Source organism: Saccopteryx leptura, chromosome 4 (assembly GCF_036850995.1).
Source record: "Saccopteryx leptura isolate mSacLep1 chromosome 4, mSacLep1_pri_phased_curated, whole genome shotgun sequence".
Classification (NCBI taxonomy): Eukaryota; Metazoa; Chordata; class Mammalia; order Chiroptera; family Emballonuridae; genus Saccopteryx; species Saccopteryx leptura.
Window position 1 is genome coordinate 217810908 of NC_089506.1, and position 23295 is coordinate 217834202.

A 23295-nucleotide genomic window follows, 5' to 3' on the forward strand; every position below is an offset into this window, starting at 1 on the left:
TCCCCGATCGTATTTACTCTGTAAAAATTCATGGATGTTTGCACTTTTCCCTATGTAATGTTATACTTCAGGTAAAACTTTATTTAAAATGAGCGTGTCTTGGTTGATTTGGGGCTGTTTGCCAGCAGATATGACATGTCTAAATTTGTGTTGCTCTGAGTGTGTGTTTCAAAGTGTGGCTATTGTGTCTGCGTGTTTCGGTGTGACTATGTCCACAGAGGTTACAGTATAGGAAGATGGTTACGGCAGCATTTTTGGAGCTAGGCTGTTGGGGTAAAATCCCAGCTCTGTTCGTCTTCTGGCCCTCTGCCAGTAGCCCCTTTCTTCCTTTACTCTGGCAATATCCTTACAGAGTCAGATCTCCTTCCTAGTCCCTTCACTCACATTACCTGCTGTTGTCTGTGGCCTCCCCCCTCCGACTGTGAGTTCCTCAGGGAACCAGAGATGGATCGTTGGGCCCTTAGAGCCCGGGACACAGTGAGTGTTTGTTTGCACCGGGTTAGTGGAGTTGACATGTGAGTAGCTATTCCCCCTGTCCCCCACTCCCGTTTCTGACGCTTGCTCCCATGTGAGAATGAAAGTCTGTATTCAGCAGAAGCAGGTATGTCAGAGGGGTTCTCATTACTGAACCTGGTAAAATGAGGCAAGCTGGGGTATCTGTCCCCCTCCGAGTAGGTGTGATGAGACAGTGATCAGAGGGGATCTGTGATAGGCCAGGAGGTATATGTCTGGGCAGGTGTTGTCCAAGCCTTAGGGCTCTCATCCCGACCTCTCTCGAGCTCCCTCTCCCCCTCCTTCCCAGACAAGAGAGAGTGCCGGCACATTCCTATCCCGCCAGCTCCACCCTCTCCTATCTCCACAGTTTTCTCCGAAAAGCAGCCGGGGCGCTAACCCTTGACTTGCCCCAGATCGGAGCCTGAGCCTCTCCTCCTCCTGGCGTGAGGCAGGCCTGCCTCCCAGGCCTAGGCGCCCCCAGCATCGAGGTCCCAAGTCCACCCACTCAGAGGACTTGCCGCACGGCTCAGGCCCTTTCTCGACTAGGCGGCGCAGGCAGTGAATTGAGCTCAGGGACAAGGAATCTTGCCTGGGGCGGGGGGGATTCTTTGGGGTTTGAGCCCTGATTGGCTGAGCCTGGACCCGCCCCTGCCCCTTTCCCCCTTCCCCCCCCCCCCCCTCCGCCCTACACCTTGGAAGGGGGGCGTGGAGGCAACCGGGATCAGCCTGGGGCCAGCATGAGCCGAAGGGAGGGAAGTCTGGGTAAGGGGCTGAAGGGCAGAGGCCGAGTGCCTAAGGGGAGCAGTGGTCCGAAGGGCTGGGAGCTGGGGTCTGTGTCCTCATTACCTCCGGGTCCGGGAAGGGAGCGGCCTGAGCCGGGCAGAGCAGGGCCCGGGTGTCAGGTAACAAGCGATGAGCCGTGGGTAAGCTGTGGGAAGGTGCTAGCACCGAGAGTTCAGAGGGAGCCTGGGGGCTGTGCCTTCAGGGACAAGGGCCCAGGGGTTAGTTAGATAACTAGTTCGAGTACACCCTGCGGAAAGACTGGGGTCGTAGCCGGGGTTTTACGCCTGGGTCCTCTTTGGGTATTGGGAAAGAATCAGTTGGAGGCCAGAGGGTGGGGATAGAGTTAGGAGAGAAAAATTTGGGGCCACAGGAGATAGTGAATGACTACCGGAGACGAAAGTCAAGGCAGATAAAGATAGGGATAGGCGGTGGCAAACTCAGGAGGGGGTGGTGGTTGTGCCGATCGGGAGTTGCGGAGCTAAGACTACATTCCCCAGCATACCCTGGGCGTGTGCACGGGGCGTCACGGGAAATGTAGTCCTTCCCGGGGCGCCACTATCCAGCTTGTGCCCAGGAAAACTGGTCGTTGATTTATTGATGCCGCCTGGTACCTAGCCAGGCACCTTGGGCAAAAGGTCTGTCAGGGAGGGAATGGGACTTCAGCCTTACAATCTGTAAAATGGGCCGAAAGGCACATTCCTATTTGAAGTTCTGTGCTTCAATAATGTTGAATTCCAGCAACAATCACAGAAGTGCAGGGATATGTGAGCTATATATCCTCAGAGGGCTCCCAGGCTGAGGCCAATTCACACAGATAAAAGAGCCATTAAAAGAGCTACGTTGGAATTATGAACAAGCCTTAAGTGAAAGAAAGAAGTTAATTTAAGGGAGGGATGAGTCCGAGGCTGCACTAAAGAATTGGAATTCCGCCCTAATAGTATTTCAACAGTGATTTGAGGACAGGGAACACATTTCAGGTAGAACAACTGTTTGGCAAATGTCTGGTGCCACATTTTCCCATCTAAGACAGAGCTTGCCTGGCTTAAAAGTTAGAAAATTCAGAGCTGAGCTTCTGGGTTCAGGAAGAAGAAGCCAGCTGGAACAATGTGGTCCGGAGTAGGGGTTTGGGCTGCCCTCATTCCAACCCCCCTTTCCCACCAGAAGACCCCCAGGCTGACTCCTCAGTCTCACCCCTTCCCCTATTGGAGGCCAAGATCCATCAGACACACAGCCTTGCCCGCCTCCTCACCAAATATGCTGAGCAGCTGCTTCAGGAATATGTGAGTGGGGACGGGTGTGGGGGACCAGGGGCCTGGGGAACAGAAAAGGATAGCTCACAGGGTTTCCTGATCACCTGTTCTCTCAACCTCATTTCCCAACTGCAGAAATCGGGGCTCCGAGAGGGACCAGTAACTTGCCTCTGGCCACACAGCGAGTTAGAGGAGGACCATGTCTGTGTCCCAAATGCCCCTCTGTCTACCTCAGCTTGGAGGCTCCCTCCTTGCTGCTTTAAGACAGAGGCAACCTGACAGCAGAGAGAGCTCTGGTCTGAGGGTCAGGAAACCTAGGTCCTAGGCTCTGAGTGGTTTTGTTACCTCCCCTCCATGGGCCTTGGTTTCCCCAGCTGTAAAAGGAGGCAGCTGAACAAGATGAGCTGTGAACTCTTCTACCTGTGCTATGCAGAGGGGCCAGGAGGAGGTTTCAATCTGGAGCAAAAATTCCATCCCCGGGGGGGATTATACAAAGGAGGAGGATCTGCCAACATCTTTGGTTGGAAAGAGGGCCCTGCCCAAAGAAAGAAGATACTTTTCCAAATTACTCTGGTGTAGTGGAGGAAGGGTGTGGTTTTTTAATCAGACAGACTGTGGGCCTGCCATCTTGCTGTGATCTTGGGCAGGACTGATAATAGTAAAATAATCATGTAAAAGTTATTTATTTTTTGCCTGGCCTGTGGTGGCACAGTGGGTAAAGCATTGACTTGGAACGCTGAGGTTGCCAGTCCAAAACCCCGGGCTTGCCCGGTTAAGGCACATATGGGAGTTGATGCTTCCTGCTCCTTCCCTTCTTTCTCTCTCTCTCTTCTCTCTAAAATGAATAAATAAACATCTTTAAAAAAATAATGGTGCAACAATTATGACAGTAGATAGTGGGATAATTGAACTAGCTTTGTAGTCCTACCAACTTTGGTTCAAACTCCAGCTCTACCCCCTCCTAGATGGATGACCTAGGTCAAGTAACTGTACCTCTTCAGCCCCCACATCCTCATTTACAAAATCAGCATCATTATCATCACACCCATTATTGGGAAGATTAGAAATAGTGTGTTTAGAGCAGCAAGCATTGCCTGAATCAGAGGCAAGATGTTAGTGAAGGATAAATGGTATTGTTATAGCAGTTTTACAAATTCCAAATCACCTTCAGCTTCCATTTGTTTATTCATGTGACAGTTATTCGTGGAGCCCCTGCTCTGTGCCAAGCAAGTACAGAGGTGAGGGAGGGTAAGGAGAGGGAGTGAACAGCCTAGTTCCTCTGGAGGTCCCTGGTACAAAGACAGGACAGGGAGCTGTTTACCCCATTTTGCAGATGAGAAGACGGAGGCTCAGAGAAGGGAAATAATTTTGTAGGAAACCGAACAGTAAATGGAGACTAGATTTGCATCCTGATATGTAAGATAGCATTAATAAAAGAGCTAATGTTTATTGTGCCTTTCCCATGGGCCAGGACCTGCCTTGAGCTTTTTCACATGCTCATAACTACCTTATGAACTTGATAATGTTATTATCTCCTCATTTATTTTTTTTTTTATTATTTATTGATTTTACAGAAGGGAGGGTGGAGTGAGAAGTATTGTAAAACATTGTTTACATTGCTTATTTTAGACCCTCTTAACAAGCCCTGCCAGAGCAAGGCCTCAAAAAATTATTTCGAAACCCAGAATTGTTTCTCTCCACGGAAATCTTTAGTAAAAGGCGAAAGATTTATGTGATATGAAGAGAAACCAGAATATTGGAGCAAGAAGTATTAACTCATAGTTGCTTCACTTTAGTTGTTCATTGATTACTTGCTATATGTGCCTTGACCGGGCAAGCCCAGGGTTTTGAACCAGTGACCTCAGCATTCTAGGTCAAAGTTTTATCCACTGTGCCACCACAGGTCAGGCATTATCTCCATATAAATTGACTTTACAGAAAGAGGAGAGGAGAGGAGCAAGAAGCATGAACTCGTCATTGCTTTACTTTAGTTGTTCACTGCTTGCTTCTCGTGTGTGCCTTGACTGGGCAAGCCCAGGGTTTTGAACCAGCGACATCAGCATTCCAGGTCAACGCTCTATCCACTGCGCCAGCACAGACCAGGCCAAAAAAAAAAAAATTAATTTACTGATTGATTTTCAAGAGAGAGGAAGTGAGAGAAGGTGAGAGAGAGAGACAGACAGAGACAGGCAGGAACATAGATAGATCTGCTCCTTTATGTGCCCTGACGGGATGAAACCGGCCACCTCTGCGCTTCCAGACGATGCTCAACCAACCTAGCTATCTGGCCAGGGCAAGCCCACTTTTTTTTATTGTTCTGTATGATTTCAAACAGTGCAGCTCCGTTCCGAGGACCTTGTCCTCTGCGAGATGGGGAAACTGAGGCCCAGGAGAGGGCAGGAGTCCCGGGAGTCCCGCTGACCGCCCTGTCTCCGCAGGTGCAGCACCAGGGAGACCCCTTCGGGCTGCCCGGCTTCTCGCCTCCGCGCCTGTCGCTGGCGGGCTTGAGCGCCCCGAGCCCGGGCCACGCGGGCCTGCCGGCGCCGGAGCGGCTGCACCTGGACGCGGGGGCGCTGGCCGCGCTGCCGCCGCTGCTCGACGTGGTGCGCCGCCTGCAGGCCGAGCTGAACCCGCGCGCGTCGCGCCTGCTGCGGCGCCTGGAGGACGCGGCGCGCCAGGCCCGGGCCCTGAGCGCCGCGGTGGAGGCCGTCCTGGCCGCGCTGGGCGCCGAGCTCCGCGGGCCGCGGCCCGAGGCCGCCGCAGCCGCTGCCGCCGCCGCCGCCGCCGCCGCCGGCGTCTTCCCCGCCAAGGTGCTGGGGCTGCGCGTGTGCGGCCTCTACCGCGAGTGGGTGAGCCGCACCGAAGCCGACCTGGGCCAGCTGGTGCCCGGAGGGCCGCCCTGACGCGGGCGCGGCGCGCGGGTCGCTGTCACCCACTCCCCGTCCTCATCTCTCAACGTCTCTCTTAGTGTCTTCATCCCTTTGTCTCCGTCTCTGCCCTCTCTCTATTGGCGTCGTCTGCTTTCTGGCGCTTTTGAACTAGGGACCTTCTTGTGTCGGTGTGTGACTTCCCATGTCCAACAGACTGTTGCTTTCTCTCTCTCTCCTCCATCGCTTGGGTCTGTCTGCCTCCGTCTCCCTTGCCCCCCCTTACTGTCTCGGGGGTCACTTTGTTGCCCTTTTTCCTCTCTCATCTCAAGGAGGAGGCACCTGATCGCTGTTGCCCTCTGTCCTTGTCCCTCTCCCTTCCTCACCCCCTGCCAGCCCCCTCTCCCCGGATGCCTGCCCCCTCCTGCACTTCCCTCCTCCCTATCCTTGAACCTCCTCTTGACCCTACCCCCAAGCCAGGTCTGTGAAGAGAAACAATCGACATCTTAAAAGAGTTTCATTTCTGAGAATAAATTAATTTTTTTGTAAATAAAATGTTAAAAAAAAACAAAAAACAAAACCAAAGTGAACACTAAAGTTACCAGTATATATAGTTGTTGAAAATGGGGAGACAGCTTTGAGGAGTGTAGGATCCTTGGGGTATAGCCTGGTCCTCCAGACATACTCAAAAGCCAAAGTATAAATAGGAGATTCCCAGGAACCCTGGGCCAGGGATGCCCTCTGTTAGCCCAGGACAGGAAGTGGATGTGTCCTGGGCAGGAAACAGATGTGACATGAATCTTTAGTTCTTTTTTAAGAATTGAATTTGCATTGATCGGGAAGTGAAGCCCCTCTTTAAGAAGGGAAGTTGAAACCGTGGCCACAGTCAGAAAAGTAGACTAGGGGAGGAAATGAACTCCAGCGGAAAGAAGAGAAGCCTGTTTGCGCCACAAGGTCCATGTCTTCGTACAGCAAGTGAGACAGACATGAAGACCGCCCCCGGACCTTGCCAAAATGACAGGAAGGGGAAGGCAGGTCTCAGGAGAGCCCAGGAAGGAGACCGATTGTCCCTTCCTTGTAAATGCTCTTCAAAGAGGCATTTTTCTCCACCCTGGAAGTGGGCAGCCAGTACCACTGGACTGGTAATTCATGAAATGGTATCCATGGAAACCCACCCAGATCTGGATGGGAGGTCATAGGACGTAGGCAGGAAGGCCCAAGCAGTAGGATATTGAGGTGTAGTTCCCAGGAAATATCTCCAATATATGGCATACAAACCCTATCTGCTAGGCAAGAAGTGTCTCCTTTCTAGCCAAGAAGCAAGAAGAGTCCCTTATGACAGAAGAATTGCAGGAAGTCCTGCTTCTTCTATCCGGGGTATTTGGCCTTGAGCAGAGCCAGGTTCCTTACAGCTCGATCTGTCCAGTGGCCGTGTTCTCGGGTTACTACATATCCTCGACATTTCCTTTTGAAGGCTGAGGCCCCAAAGGGGACAAGCCCAAGAGTGTCCTCTTCAGGGGGGATGGGCAGGCCCAGGACGGTCATGATGGCAGCCATGTTGCTCAGCAGGCCTTGGACCCTGAGTCTCGCGGCCCCGAGCCGAGCCGAGCCAGCAGGACAGGACTGCCAGGGTTCGAGCTGCTCTGGTCATCCCCCATGAGCTGGAAGGTGCTGGGTCAAGGCCAGGAAGGCCCCCTGGGCACGGCCTAGCTGCTCACCATCATCCAAGGCATGCCAGGTCTTGAAGGAGACAGTGGCAGGTGGCAGGCCGCCGAGCTAAAGGTCAGGGGCTGAGAAGCCAGGGTCACTAAAAGGGCTGCCCTGGGACTGGAGCTGCATGAGGGACAGAGACATGAGTGAGGGGACCAAAGGGGTACCCTGAGGCTCCCACATTTTCACATCTGCCTTCTATGAGACCAGCATCTTTCCCAGGGCGAGTTGCCATCCACTACCTCTCAGAGAGTTGGCGGGAAGTCCTGGGCTCTGCTGGGTTCCAATTCAGATTCCTCCATGTACAAGTTGTTAAAATAAATACAGTTGAATAAAGCTTCAGTAATTCCCATGTGGCCGTATTATCATGAGATGATAAGAAGTAATATATATAGGCCTGACCAGGCAGTGGCGCAGTGGATAGAGCGTCGGATTGGGACGCTAAGAACCCAGGTTTGAAACCCCGAGGTCACCAGCTTAAGCGTGGGCTTATCTGGCTTGAGCACAGGCTCAGAACATGGGATCATAGACATGACCCCATGGTCGCTAGCTTGAGCCCAAAGGTTGCTGGCTTCAGCAAGGGGTCACTCACTCTGCTGTAGCCCCCCCCCCCCGCCATCAAGGCACATATGAGAAAGTAATCAATGAACAACTAAGTTGCCGCAACAATGACTTGATGCTTCTTATCTCTCTCCCTTCCTGTCTGTCTGTCCCTGTCCCTCTCTCTGACTCTCTCACTATCTCTGTCAAAAAAAAAAAAAGAAGTAATATATATAAAAAGCCCTTAGCACAGCACCTGGCATACAATAAAAGCCTGATAAGCCACCGTTAATAGATAATAGATTCATATTAATATCATGAACACAAAGTATATTAATTATTTATTATATTTTCAACCTAAATATATTATTGACAATGTGGTAATAGCCGTCTGTTTTTTATTTACACCACTTAGTTGTTTGTTAATTTTATTATAGTCATTGGTAAATAATTGTTCATATGAAATTTAGTTCTCTCCTCCACAAACCTAGACCCGTGATCTCAGTGCACACTGATAACTCCCCTCAGTGGTGGAGCACCTGGTCCTGCTCCCTATCGATAGGAAGTCAAACAAGCTCAGGGCGCCTAGAACTACCCAGGGAATGGTGGCAGGTGTGGGGCTAGAAACTAGACGTAGTGAGTGCGCGTGGGCCTGGAATATAGGTCAGTGGGAGAGTCACAGACTCCGGAGGTCCAGGGGCCAGGCAGCTCTTGTCACTTGGGGAAGGAGGCAGGACGAAGATGGGGCGGGCGGGGGGCGGGGAGCAGGAGTTTTGTCAACACGTTTCGGTTACCTGTTTTAGACAGGCATTTGTATTTAAAATCGAACAAGCACTGCATGGCCCAAACAGAAGACATCTGTTGGTCAGACCCAGCCAACGGGCTGCCAGTTTGAACTTCTAGGCAGCTGGGGAGCGTGGGGAGAATTGGCATCGAATGTTACAGACCTGGTTTAAGATCCTGGCACTCTCGGTTACTAGCTATGCAACCACCGCCGGCAAACTTTTCACCTTCTCTCGGCCTTCGTTTTCTTATCTGTAAAGTGGATTGTAACTGCATGTCACAGAACTTTCTGCGGGGTCAGTAAGATCATGGGAGAGTGCCCGGCCTGGCAGAAGGACCAGGTAAGCAGCACAGCACCAGGCGCTTGTGGACGCACTCACGACCTGGTAAAGCCCTGCCCTCTGTGGGCTTCCCTGGGACCTTGTGACGGTGCTGAGAGGTCAACAAAGGGCAGGGTCACCACCCCTTTTCCAGATGGAGAAGCCAAGATGGAGGAAGAATGACTTGCCCAAGGTCACCAGCCATCACTGACATGTTCGTGGGTGTGCCTTTAGTGGACAGAGCCCCGTGTCCTGGGAGCCAGGGCGGAGCCTCCTCCTGGCCCCGCTGTTGCCTCTGCCCAGGGCCGGGCCGGGATGGCAGTGTCCCTCTGCCCCCACTCGCTCCCATGCCCAGTATCACTCACATAAGTCGGCAGCAGCATGGATGTGTTCTTTTGCATGTAGAGGGCTAGGCTATAGGCTTGACCGATGGGCTCAGCTGGGGAGCTGGGGACCCCCACCCTGCGGGGTGGCAGCAGCAGGGTCAGCAGGCAGAGGGGGCTGGCCAAGGAAATCAGAGGGCAGCACCAAGTCCCCAACCCCATCTACCGATGGATTCATTTATTCCTCATAATTCAAACGGGTACACAGCCCCTGTGGTCTACAACAGCCTTGTGTATCCAAGTCACCCTGAAAGTAGATTACTTCTGACCCAGAACACTGCCTTGAACTCCGGATTCCTGTATTCAACTTCCTGCTTGACAGTCTCCCTTAGGTATTAATAAGCGTCTCAAACTCAAACTATCCCCACTCAACTGTCTTCCCCCATCCCTAGTGACAGTGCAGACTTCAGTTCTTCCAGCGGCTCAGGTCGAAGCCATGGCTTCTCTCTGTCTCTCTCTCTCTCTCTCTTTTTTAAATTTTTTTCATTTGTTGATTTGAGAGAGAGAGAGAGAGAGAAAGGGAAAGAGAGAGAAACATCAGTTTGCTTTTCCACTTATTTATGCATTCATTGGTTGATTCTTGTATGTGCCCTGACCGAGGATCGAACCTGCAACCTTGGTGTTTCAGTAGGAAGCTCTAATCACCCGAGCTACACGGCCAGGGGCCATGGGGTCCTCTTTGGGGCCTTCCTTCCTGTCCACATGCAGCCCTACTGTAAATCCCGTTGCCTCTACTCTTCAAAGGTAGTCAGCACAGGTCTGTACTTCTTGAACCTAGTTCTCATGACAAGGATATATTTACTTTGTGAACATTTATTGAGCTGTACACTTATAACTTGTGCACTTTTCTGTATATTTGTAATTTTCAATAAAAAGTTTTGAAAGATGAAAAGATGTATCCAGAATCGAACCCTCCTTTGGCTGCTGCCACCTGAATCTCAGCCGCCAGCACCTCTCACCGGACCGTTACAGCAGTCTCCCCGCTGGTCCCTGCTTCCGCCATTGCCTCCCCTCTGCCCCTGCAACTCCGCAAGTCCGGTTAGATCCGACCTCTGCCTGGCCCCTCCCACTGCTCACACCTCACCCAGAGGGAGAGCTGAAGTCCTCGCGAAGTCCCGGGCGTGGTGGGGAGGCCCTCTGCACTCACCTCCTCTCTTCAGCAGCGTCCCCCCCTGAGGCCAGGACCCTCCCCAAATCTCCCCAAGACGGGCTCCTTCTTGTACTGCAGGCCTCGAGGTAGATATCAAAGGCCTCTCTCTCCCTCTTCGGGATTTATCGTCTTCATAGACTCATGCTATTTGCAACTATGTCATTGACTTATTTGTCTGTGTGCTTGTTGCTGTCTCCCTCCCTCGACTGCTGGCTCCGGGAAAGAGGAAACCTCACCAGGACCATTCACTGCTGCTCCCCCCACACCCAGCACAGAGCTTAGTGTTTGTTGAATGAATGAATGAATGAATGAATGCTGCCATGAGCATTCTGATCCCAGCCTCTTCGGTCACTGTTGAAAGCGGAAATATCTGGATTGGAGGGTATGCTCATTTTAAAATTGAGTAAAATGCTGCTGAACTGTCCTCTCAAATGGCAGGCTCTGTTTGTGTTCCCACCAACTGGGTGAGGCTCAGAGAGGGGGTGGTCACCTCAGGGTGCCAGCAGAAAGCAGTGAAGATGAGAGGCCAACTGCGATGGCCTCCTCTACTCTCCTTCCTACATCCTGCCTTCCCGGAAGTTCAGAGTTTAAGGGAAGGCTGGGAGTGAAGGCCGTTTCCTTCATTCATTCAGCACAGGAGGATCATTGCCCTCAGATCTGATCACGCGGTCATTCTAATTTACTTAATCACGTGTACTGTCTGTGTGCAGAATGAAATCTCCACGGGACCCTAGATTTTTGTGTTTGTTCACTGCTGTATCCCCAAATGCTTAGAGTATTACCTAGCACAAAATAGGCTTCAATAACTAGATCTTGAATGAATGAACGAATGAATGAATGATGGATGGCTGAAGTCTTCTGGTATGCAAGGGTTTGGTGCTTCCCAGCAGCTGCGAAGTCAGCCAGGCACAGCTGGGCCGGAGGGCCTGGGCAGTGCCCCCTCCCTCCCTGGTCTCTGGGGTCCTGGAGCCCCCCTCACCCAGTGAACAGCTCATGCTCTCTCCTGGGCTCCTTCCTCTCTGTGGTCTCTGGGCGGTGCTGGGGCACCCGTCCTCCTGTCCCCCAGATGGCTTCACACCTGCTGCTGAGCCCTGAGGCCGCCCCGGAGGGAGGGAGGAGTCACATGGAGTAGGGAGTGGGGAGAGGCACAGAAGCTCCGGAGGTAGAGAACAGGCAGGGAAGGGGACACTGAGGGGACACTGAGGTGACACCCTAGTCCCCTATGACTCCCAAACTCAGCCTCAGACCCTGAGTGCTGGGAGGGAGGGATTGTGGGGGACAGTGGGGCCGCCCTGCTGCCTGCAGCTCCGTATGCACGTCCTAGGATCCAGTTTCCTGTGAGGAGGCGGCCCCCTGCTCCCCTGCACTGCCCCACAGAGGCCCAGCATTGGGTCCTGGCTCCCGAGGACTTTGGAAAGGGACAGGATGGGTGACCTGTGGGCAGCATCACCCACACCCAGGTGCACCCTTGGACACGGGATCGTGCACACGTCTACACACACGTTGATAGAAGGCACACACCAGATACGTGTACACACTTTCATCCATCCATCCATTCAAGTATGTATAGATCCCTACTGTGCGCTAGGCCCTGTTCAGGGTGCTGGGTGGAGCAGAGCACAAGTCAGGACAAAGATCCTTGCCCTCGTGGAGCTGGCTCCCCACGCCTACACACGCGTCGTATCACATGTACCCAGCCAGGTGTGCACACATTACGCAGACTAGTACGCACGTGTTCGCACAGATGCACAGATAGGTGAATGCATAGGCACAACTGGAGGCTTCGCCAGAGAGCATTCACAGAGCAGACGTACATGCATGGGTGTGTACACACCATGGCCACACGTGTGCACACAGACACACAGGCAGCACAGGCAGCTGGGGTTCGGGCGTCCCAAAATCCAGCCACACTTCAGTCTTTGCTATCCTGGGAGGTCTTGGGCCAGTGTCTGCCCTCTGCCCAGACACACAGACACGAATCTGAGCCCCCCCCCCCCAAGCCTTGCAGCAGAGGGGGTGGTGGAAAGACAGGTTCCGGGTCTGGTCCCTCTCGAGAGCTTCCCCAGTCTCTTCCTAAGGGATCATTGTTCAGTTCTCAGCCCCGCCCACCGCTGAGTCCGAGTGGTCAGTCAGACGGCCCACCCTGCTGCCACCCAGGTGGGGGCTGGACTACTGCTCTGCCCACCCCCACTATGTGCGGCTGTGTGGGGGGAGCAGGCCGTACCCTTCCTGCGTAGGCAGGAGATGGTTTATTCGTTCATTCGTTCATTCACCGTGTACACACGCCATCAGCAGATGCGATGGAGTCCCTGCTGTGTGCTGGCACCAGGGTGAGTAATTAGGCAGCAGGTCCCTCCCTCTCTGCACGCGCAGTCTGGTGCGGGACACCAACAGCAAACATATGAACTGATAATGCTCTCCTAAAGCAACAAGGTGCTGAGAAAAAGCCAAGAGGTCGACGTGATTAGCGGGGGGTCAAGGAGACTTAGATAAGGAGCCTGAGGCCCAGAGAGGGGTGGCTGCTTACTTGGAGTCACACAGCAAGGCTAGGAAAAATCCTAGACTCCTGCCCCCACAGCTTGGGACTGGATCTGGGGTGTCCCTGACCTGAACAGTGAGCTGAAGGAGGAAAGAGGTTGAGAAAGGGTGGCTTCTGAAGTAAAGGGTGCTAAATTGAGTCTCCGCAGTGGGGGGCTGCCAGGACTTCCAGGCAAGACCTGTTCTAGGCAGGTGGGGATGTCAGGAGGCTAGAGGAGGCCCAATGACTAGGTGCACTGGGGCGTGGGCAGGGCCAGGCAGGGGAGGAGGGGAGAGGGGGAGGGGGAGGGGAGATGGGGAGGAGGAGGAAGAGGAGGAGGAGAAGGGGGAGGAGGAGGAGGAGGAAGGGGAGGAGGAGGAGGAGGATAGCAGGCAGGGAGGAGGACAAGCCAGAGGAGATACTCCATCTGCTACTATTCACAGGTGGACAGTGTACGTGGGACTGGGCCTCACCCAGACTCCCCCTCACCCGGCCACACCCCCGCTTCTTTCAGGGGCGTCACTTTCGCTCTCTCTGAAGCCCCAGCTGCACCTTTCTGGCTGGAGGAGCTGGCCCCATCCCAGGCCCAGCTCCGTCTATCTGTGGGGTCTGTCCTGGCAGAGGCCATCAGCTCTGCCACCCGAGCCAGTCCCACCTTGCATCTCTGTGTCGGTCTCACCAAAAGCTAATAAATGTGGGATCCTAGCAACTTCGGAGTCAGCAGACTTGGGATCACATCCTGCCTTTGTCCGTCACTAGCTTGGACGAGTTACTTAACCTCTCTGAGCCTCAGTTTGTTTTCTCATCTGGAAACCAGGGTAATAATATCCACCTCCCAGGCTTTCACTGACTCCACCCACCAGAGGCCTTGAGCCCTGCTGTCAGGCCCCTCCTGGGCCCCTGAAGGGTTTCCCCAGTGGTACCTATGCTTTCCCTGTGTTCCACGACTGCATGCTTGGAGCCCAGTCCCCAACAGCCATGCACATACTTCCAAGAGATCTGTCCCAGCCACCTCCTGGGACACTCAAGCATGACCCCAATGTCATCTGGCAGGTCACAGAGTAAGGCCCTTTCTTCTTCTTTCTTTTTTTTTAAATTGTTTTAAAGTAAGAGGCAAGGAGGTAGAGAGACAGACTCCCACATGTGCCCCGACTGGTATCTACCCAGCAAGCCCCCTATGGTACAATGGTCTACCCATCTGGGGCCGTTGCTTTGTTGCTCAACAACCGAGTTATTATATTTTAGCACCTGAGGTGAGGCCATGGTGCCATCCTCAGAGCCCGGGGCCAATTTGCTTGGATGAGCCATGGCTGTGAAAGAGGGGGGGGAGGGGAGGCATGGAGAAGCAGATGGTCACTTCTCCTATGTGTCCTGAGACTCAAACCTAGAACTTCTACCTGCTGGGCCAACATTCTACCACTGAGCCAATCAGCCAGGCCTCGGAATAAGGCCCTTTCAGAACAAATAAACATCAACTCTAAACCAGATGCTTACTCTGGTCTCAATATTAACTCCAACGCCATCCCCATCCCTGACTTCACCCCTCTTTCTCCAGGCAGAGAACAGTACGTGCAAAGGCCCTGAAGTAGGTGCATGCTCAGCAGGTGTCAGAGCACTAGAGAGTAGGGATTGATGCCCGGTGAGATACGACAAGGTAGGAAAGAGCAAGGCTGGCCTTGCCCCCCTGCCAGCCCCAAACCTTTCCTTGGCTTCCCAGTGCCCTCAGGAGGAAGTCCCCGCTCGGTAGCCTGGCCTTTGAGGTCTTCAGCTCCCCAGTCCTTGTGCACCCTCGTGCCTTACTTCTTGCTCTTCCCCACCTGCCTCAGCTATACAGCCAGCTTATAACACCCACTCAACACCAGGCCTTTCTCACGGACGGTTCCCTGTGAAGAAAGCTTTCTTGCTCCTCCCTTACCTGACACAATTCTTCTCATATTTTTAAACGTCAGCTCAGGTTTTACCTCCTCTGGGAAGTTTTCCCTCTCCCCTCTGCCCACTCTGGGCTCCCAGACTCCCCTATGATCCCCCATCCATATATTATTTATTTATTTATTTATTTATTAGGGAAATAGAGACAGAGAGACAGAGAGAGGGACAGATAGGGAAAGACAGGAAGGGAGAGACATGAGAAGGATCAATTCTTCATTGTGGCACTTTCATTGTTCATTGATTGCTTTTTCATATGTGCCTTGACTGGGGGGCTACAGCAGCACAAGTGACCCCTTACTCAAGCCAGCAACCTTTGGGCTCAAGCTAGTGACCATGGGGTCATGTCTATGATCCTACGTTCAAGTCAGTGACCCCGCGCTCAAGCTGGTGAATCTGTGCCAGAGGAGCCAGAGAGCCCGTCTCACTCAAGCTGGCGACCTCACGGTCTCAAACCTGGGTCCTCTGTGTCCCAATCCTACGCTCTATCCACTGTGCCACCACTTGGTCAGGCCATTTATTTATTTATTTATTTATTTTTTAGAGACAGAGAGAGAGTCAGACAGAGAAAGATAGATAGGGACAGACAGACAGGAACGGAGAGAGATGAAAGCATCAATCATCACTTTTTCATTGCGACACCTTAGTTGTTCATTGATTGCTGATTGCTTCTTATATGTGCCTTGACCAGGGGACACAAGCTGAGCCAGTGACCCCTTGCTCAAGTCAGCGACCATGGGATCATGTTGATGATCCCACGCTTAAGCTGCAAGCCCACGCTCAAGCTGGATGAGCCCATGCTCAAGCCGGCGACCTCAGGGTTTCGAATCTGAGACCTCAGTGTCCCAGGTTAATGGTCTATCCCAGGGGTCGGGAACCTTTTTGGCTGAGAGAGCCATGAACGCCACATATTTTAAAATGTAATTCCGTGAGAGCCATACAATATGTTTAACACTAAATACAAGTAAATGTGTGCATTTTATGTAAGACCAACACTTTTAAAGTACAATAAGTCTCTGAATTCTTTTAATAACGTTGTTATGCTGTTGCTAACCAATGATGAATAAAGTACTTCTTACTATTAATGCGACTTCTGGTGCTGCATGGTTTTGCTGATGGCTTTGTAGTCTGGTTGATACGTGGTGAGGTTAAGCTTCATGCAGGCGTTGAGACTTCCATCCATTAAGCGTGGTCATAGGTTGTTCTTAACGTTCTTTAGATGTGAGAAAGACTGCTCACATGCATACGTAGAGTCAAACATTGTCAGTACAGCAATACTCACATGCTACAGTGTGGTATGTGACAGGAAGCGCATTCCAAGTTTTGACAATCAGCTGGTCCGCGGGTTGAAGTTTTTTCATTTCTCTCCACTTGTGTTTGCTCATCAACTCTGCTTGCTATCGTGCAAGTCTTTCCAAATCTTCATTCAGTGACTTGAACTTATTCACCCACAAGTCTGAGGCCTTCAGGTCAGCAGCTTGTAGCTCAAAATCTCTGACGGAGACACCGGGGATGTAACTCAGGTCAGCGCTGTCCACTGCACACTCATGTGGATGGGTGATGAACTTAAAAAGACGAGTGCACTCACGAAATTCTCCAAAGCGCACTTTGAATGACTGCAAAGATAATGTTAGGAGATTAGATGTGAAGCCCACTAGCTGCTGGAGATCAAGATGTTGAGCAGGGTAACTTGCTGTGCATGCATCTTTAAACTCTCCCAGTTTTTCAAAGTGTAGTAAATGACCTGTTTCAATGTCAGGGATGAAGAGTTCCAGCTTGTTTTCAAATGCAAACACTGTTGAAGGGATAAGACTGTATTTCCAATGCCTTGCATTTTCACATTGAGCTGGTTCAGATGTTCAGTCATGTCCATGAGATAGTAGAACTTCAGGAGCCACTCAGTGTTAGCTAACTCAGGATGCTCGACATTTTTCATTTCAAGAAAAGTCCGGATTTCGCTCAGACAAGCCGCGAAACGGCTGAGCACCTTCCCTCTTGACAACCAGAGCACATTGCTGTGCAGAAGCAGACCAGGATAATTATTCCCAACTTCATCCAGCAGTGTTTTATTTATTTATTTATTTTACAGAGACAGAGAGTGAGTCTGAGAGAGGGATAGACAGGGACAGACAGACAGGAATGGAGAGAGATGAGAAGCATCAATCATTAGTTTTTCATTGCACGTTGCAACACCTTAGTTGTTCATTGATTGCTTTCTCATATGTGCCTTGACCGCGAACCTTCAGCAGACCAAGTAACCCCTTGCTTGAGCCAGCGACCTTGGGTTCAAGCTGGTGGGATTTTCCTCAAACCAGATGAGCCCACACTCAAGCTGGTGACTTCGGGGTCTCGAACCCGGGTCCTCTGCATCCCAGTCCGACGCTCTATCCACTGCGCCACTGCCTGGTCAGGCCATCCAGCAGTGTTTTAAACTGGCGATCATTTAAAGCTCGGGCAACAATAAAGTTGACCATTTGAATGACGAGCGACATCACCTCACCAAGCTGCTCACCACACATCTGAGTACAAAGCGCCTCCTGATGTAGGATGCAGTGAAAACTTAGGATGGGTCTCTTTTCATGTTCATGAAGAAGCGCTACGAATCCTGTTTTCCCCACCATGCACGGAGCACCATCAGTACACACCGAAATAAGTTTATCCATCAGTAGACTTTTTCTTTAGCGAACTCAGTGAAAGACTTGAATAAATCCTCCCCTCTTGTTGTCTCTTTCATGGGCAAAATAGCAAGACTTTCCTCACGTAGCGTGTCACCGACAGCGTACCTTGCAATCACGCTGCACTGGGATAAATGGTTTGTGTCTGTTGACTCATCCAAAGCGAGAGAAAAGAATGGTGCTGCATTTATGTCCTTCACTTGTTGCCTCAATTTGATTTGCCATCATGATGGTATGATCGTGAACAGTTCTTGCCGACAGAGGCATGTCCTTCATTCGTTTGATTATCTTGTCTTTATCCGAAAAGTCATCAAAAAGTTGATTGGCAACATCAAGCATGAATGTTTTGGCATACTCCCCACCTGTGAATGGATTTCTGTTTCTCACAATTGCTAAAGCACCAGCAAAGCTAGCTGAATTCCAGTCACTTTGTTGGATCCAAACACAGAGTTGCTGCACTCTGCACAGTAGCTCTTGACATGCTTTCTTCCTGCTGTCCCCCGCTGGATATTTCGATGCAAATGTAGTATGGCATGTGTCAAAGTGCCGCTTTATATTTGACTGTTCCATCAATGCAATTTTATCATTGCATATTAGACACACTGCAGAACCTGCTCTCCCCACAAAGGCGAATTCCTCTGTCCATTCCTGCTGAAAAGTACGATACTCCTCATCTTTGTTTCTTTTAGCTATCTTCTTCATCAAAAGGGTTTCTGCAATTAGCTAGCTGACTACTTGATTAAAAGGAGGAAAGTTTACTTCCTGACCTCACAATGACCCGTGTACGTTATGCATTATCCAATAAAAATTTGGTGTTGTCCTGGAGGACAGCTGTGATTGGCTCCAGCCACCCGCAACCATGAACATGAGCGGTAGGAAATGATGGATTGTAATATATGATAATGTTTTATATTTTTAACATTATTTTTTTATTAAAGATTTGTCTGCGAGCCAGATGCAGCCGTCAAGAGAGCAACATCTGGCTCGTGAGTCATAGGTTTCCTACCCCTGGTCTATCCATTGTGCCACCGCTGGGCAGGCCAGAAAGCATTTGACTTCATTTGATTCTTTATAGTTGTGTATACCTTAAAAAGGTAATGCAGCCTGACCAAGTTTGAGCAAGGGGTCAATCACTCTTTTGGAACCCCCCGGTCAAGGCACATATTAGAAAGCAATCAATGAACAACTAAGGTGCCGCAATGAAGGATTGATGCTTCTCATCTCTCTCCCTTCCCGCCTGTCTGTCTGTATCTCTCCTTCCCTCTCTATAAAGAAATAAATAAATAAACCCAAAAAGGTAATGCAGTCATTTTGTGATGGGTAATTCATTTGTCTAGCTCAATGTTCAAAAGAGCCCAAAAGGCATCTGTTCAGTGGAAGGACTTCCTCTACCTCTGGTTCCCGACACCCAGTTTCCTTTCCTGGAGGCAATCATGCCTACTTGTTTCTTCTGAATACTTTCAAGTACATTTATGCATATGTGATCAAATATGTTTGTTTTTTGCCTTAAAAAAAAGGTAACAAACCACACACACTGTTCTGCACTAGCTTTTTTTCACTTAACAATGTTTCTCAAAATCATTCCCTACTAGGCCCTGGCCGGTTGGCTCAGTGGTAGAGCGTCGGCCTGGCGTGCAGAAGTCCTGGGTTCGATTCCCGGCCAGGGCACACAGGAGAAGCGTCTATCTGCTTCTCCACCCCTCCCCCTCTCCTTCCTCTCTGTCTCTCTCTTCCTCTCCCGCAGCCCTGGCTCCATTGGAGCAAAGATGGCCTGGGCGCTGGGGATGGCTCCTTGGCCTCTGCCCCAGGCGCTAGAGTGGCTCTGGTTGCGGCAGAGCGAAGCCCGGGAGGGGCAGAGCATCGCCCCCTGGTGGGCAGAGCGTCGCCCCTGGTGGGCGTGCCGGGTGGATCCCGGTCGGGCGCATGCGGGAGTCTGTCTGACTGTCTCTCCCCGTTTCTAGCTTCAGAAAAATACAAAGAAAAAAAAAAATCATTCCCTTCTCATTGTTCTTTTTTACACAATTTTCTCTAGTTATCTACTTTTTTTCCAAGAGATTTTATTTATTAATTTTAGAGAGAGGATAGAGAGAAAGGAGGAAAGAGCAGGAAGCATCAATTCATAGCAGTTGCTCCTTGTATGTGCCTTCTTTCTTTTTTTTTTAAGAGAGAGTCAGAGAGAGGGATAGATAAGGACAGACAGACAGGAACGGAGATGAGAAGCATCAATCATCAGTTTTTTGTTGTGACACCTTAGTTGTTCATTGATTGCTTTCTCATATGTGCCTTGACCATGAGCCTTCAGCAGACTGAGTAACCCCTTGATCGAGCAAGCGACCTTGGGCTCAAGCTGGTGAGCTTTTGCTCAAACCAGATGAGCCCGCGCTCAAGCTGGCGACCTCGGGGTCTCGAACCTGGGTCCTCCGCATCCCAGTCCGACATTCTATCCACTGCACCACCACCTGGTCAGGCCTTGTATGTGCCTTGACCCGGCGAGTACAGGGTTTAAACAGGCAACCTCAGTGTTCTAGGTTGATGCTTTATCCATTGTGCCACCACAGGTCAGGCTCCTTAATTATTTAGATTGACATTTAAGTATTTTCAATCATAACCAACAATTTTTTTTTTTACTCATCTTAGCTAGATATTATCTTCAACTAGTTTTAATTTTTTTTAAATTGCTTTTACAGAGAGAGAAGAGGAGGAGAAAGAGAAACACTGATTTGTTGGATGGTGAGTACATCTTATCCAGAAGGAGCAGCCACTGCCCAGCTCCTCAGCTCCAGCTGTTCCTTGTTGGAGGAATGGAGACTCCATGTTGCTAGATTTCAGAATTTCAAAAAAAGAGAGAAATTCCATCTTTGTATGAGAAATGTGTTGCTGCTATGCCAAACTAAACACAGACACGGGCTGGGTTTGATCAGTTTGTGAATGTTGCAGTAGTTATGAGGACGGGCTCTGGAGTCTTGGGTTTGAATCCTGACTCTACCACTCATCCGTTCTAAGCCCCCGTTTGTTTGTTTTATCTATAAAATAGGTTTCTACCTCACAGGATTCTTATGAGGCTCATATGAGATGCTGAAAGCACTTAACACATGACTCTAGTAGAAGAGTCAATAAATGAATCTCATCTAGGAATTACAGGAAGGCTTCACTGGGACCGTAGCATTTAAACAGAGACCTGAAGGATGAATAATTAATTGGGTAGAAAAGTGGAACAGGGGGAAGGGAAGGGCACAACAGGCAGTGGGAACAATTCTCAAGAAAGACTTGAAGTAACCACGCAAGAGAAAGCTAAAAGAGCGAGAACATAGAGGAGACAATCCTTTGGCCGCCAAGGATTTCCTGACCGATAAATGCGAGCTGGAAGGTCAGTCCCTGCAAATTTAGGATTTCACACCTTACTGGCCAGTGGTTAACTTCCTCTGACAGGAAAACCACACGCACCAAGTCTTTCGCAGGGCGCTCGCTCTAAGCCTCCCCTCTAAACACAGAAGAGAGTGGGAAACCTTGGGGTCAAAATATCAGTAATTTTCCAAGCAGAGAAAGAAGATCAAAAAGGCAGGTGAGGTCTGACCTGTGGTGGCGCAGTGGATAAAGCGTCGACCTGGAAATGCTGAGGTCACCGGTTCGAAACCCTGGGCTTGCCTGGTCAAGGCACATATGGGAGTTGATGCTTCCAGCTCCTCCCCCCTGTCTCTCTCTCCTCTCTTTCTCTGTCTTTCTCTCCCTCTCTCTCTCCTCTCTAAGATGAATAATAATAAAAAAAAGGCAGGTGAAAAGGCGCAGAGGTGGGAAGCGTTTTCCTTTGCTGGGGCAGCTGAGGTGTTTAGGGGAACGCCCCCTCAAGGCTGTCCGGAGAGGAGGCCGGGCAGTTCGCAATGCCTACGACTTCAGTTGGAAGTAGACCTCCGTCAAGTGGAGACTGGGCGCCCCCTGGGCGCAGTGCTCGGTAGTGGACGCTGGAGGACCACGTTGAGGAGGAGCGCCAGAAGGAGAGAGGAAGGCTCAAATGGGGATAGCCACCGTTTTCTTTACACAGGAGCTAACTTCTTCCGGCATGATGGATTCCTGGGATCGCAGAACTGGGATACAAGGGACCTCGAGAAAGGAACTACCAATACGTGCCCCGTGTCAGGCCCTGAGCTGGGCACTTTCGTGACCATTGTCTTAAACCCTTCTAACTCTGCTTGGTGATTCTAGTATCATTGGTGGGGATAATATCATTATCCCCATTTTTCAGATGTGAAAACCGAGGTTTGGTGACTTCCCAAGGCGGGGAGGGGATTTTGCAAGACTTCAGAGCTTTTATTTTTTATTTATTTTTACCTGGAACCCTCCAGACTTGAAAGATACCGATTCTCTGAGGTTTGAGGGAACACGCATCGGATGTGAGTCGTACAAGCTTTTTCCAAGGGACAACGGCGTGACGGTGCTTTCGGCCAGAACCACGCCTCCATTGTCGCGACCATACTGATTACTGTTGCTTTTCTTCAAGAGCCGACCCTGAAATACGAAGTCCCCTGCACACGGGGAGGCGAACATTTATATATTCCTGGATCGCGCAGACTTCTTTCGCCCTCTCCCTCACAGGTGCCCACTGATCACATACATACATTCTTGCCCTCCATTAGAGAGTGGGACTACATTTCCCGGCAGGTCATTGAGAGAGGGGTCGCCAAGGAGAGGACGACCCTGGGTTTCCGTCTGCTCGCAGTTTGGCGTGTCCGCGGTGATGCACATCGCCCCAGTCCACGTCCTGTCTCTGTAGACGCTGGAAGGACTACGTCCCCCAGCAGGCGTTGCCGCAAAGGGGGCGTGGCAGATCGCCGTCTTGACTGTAGTCCTTTTCCCCGTTTTCGCAGGGAGCAGCCTTAGAGAATGGACTACAAATCCCAGGTCGCCGTGTCCCCAGTCCTTCGGCCGCCATCTTTGCTGGTAGTCCCTGCCCCTTTTTATTTCCATTGTCTCGCCCGAAGATAATAGGAGACGGGGAAGACTGCAAGTCCCGTCAGGCTCTGCGCCAGCGGCGAGGGGGATTTCGATATTCCAGGCGGGCAAGGTGCCCGAGGTGGTAGGATGAGGAGACAGGGAGAAGTTGTGTCGCCTGCCATCTTTATGGTAGTCTCCTTAACCTCTCGGTTTCGTCATTCTTAAGGAACACTAGCAGGCTAGAAAAACTACTGTTCCCATCGCACCTCCTCAGCTCGACTTCTGGTCAGGTTGTACGCCCCTTTTCAGCCATCTTGTTTGTAGTCCTCGTCCTTTTTCACCTTTCTATTGTTCCTGACGAGTAGAAATGGCAGCAGGAAGGCAGCAGATGGACTGCGACTCCCGTCAGGTACCACACACGCGGAGGGTTGTGGACAGGCGGGCGTGTGAGTGTCTGGGAAGGAGGTCGGGTCGGGGAAGAAGGCCATCTTGTTTGTAGTTATCGTTCCCGCTCCTTCTGTATGCTCTGCAATGGGGCGCCTCGGGGCCACCGGACTACAACTCCCGGCATCCTCGGCTCCCGGCTTGGCACGCCCTCTACCAATGTCTTTGTAGTCCCCGCTAGTCCCAGCGCCCCATTGTTCTCACGGTAGCGCCAGTGCCCGCAGGACTACGACTCCCGTCGTTCCCTGCTCGTGTTCGTCCTGGCCAGCGGAGTGGTAGGGGAAGGAGGAGGTAGGGGGCGGGGTTCCTCTGGGAGAAGGAGGGAGTCGAGAGGAGGAGGAGGAGGGAAGGAGGAGGGCCGGGAGGGGGAAGAGAGGAGGAAGGAGGAAGGAGCTCAGGAGGGATGAGAGAGGCGGCCAGGGCCCCGGGCCGAAGCAGCGCGGGGCCGGGGGACCAGGGGGGCTGAGGCACCCCGATTGTCCCCTCCCCCTTTTCCTACCTTTTTCCATCCTTTCCTTCCAC

The 23295-nt window shown here is 51.3% G+C and overlaps 2 protein-coding genes and 1 non-coding gene across 4 annotated transcripts in view; 1 reads left to right on the forward strand and 2 right to left on the reverse strand.

The window, feature by feature from the left end:
- The window catches only part of STX1B (syntaxin 1B), a 254524-nt gene that overhangs the window by 156681 nt on the left and 74548 nt on the right, over nucleotides 1–23295 (reverse strand). The gene's annotated exons all lie outside the window — the stretch shown is intronic.
- On the forward strand, nucleotides 1174–7869 carry CTF1 (cardiotrophin 1). Of its 2 annotated transcripts, none has more exons than XM_066383292.1 (3): nucleotides 1174–1257; nucleotides 2440–2558; nucleotides 4967–7869. In XM_066383292.1, the coding sequence occupies exons 1-3, from the start codon at nucleotides 1233–1235 to the stop codon at nucleotides 5429–5431; spliced, it is 609 nt and encodes a 202-aa protein (XP_066239389.1). In that variant the 5' UTR covers nucleotides 1174–1232; the 3' UTR covers nucleotides 5432–7869. The 2 variants fall into 2 exon arrangements, with proteins under 2 accessions (XP_066239389.1, XP_066239390.1); XM_066383293.1 differs by having other exon boundaries at nucleotides 1196–1257; nucleotides 2443–2558.
- LOC136404589 (U5 spliceosomal RNA) lies at nucleotides 4170–4285 on the reverse strand. Its single transcript, XR_010751313.1, has one exon. It is a non-coding gene; the product is annotated as a U5 spliceosomal RNA (small nuclear RNA).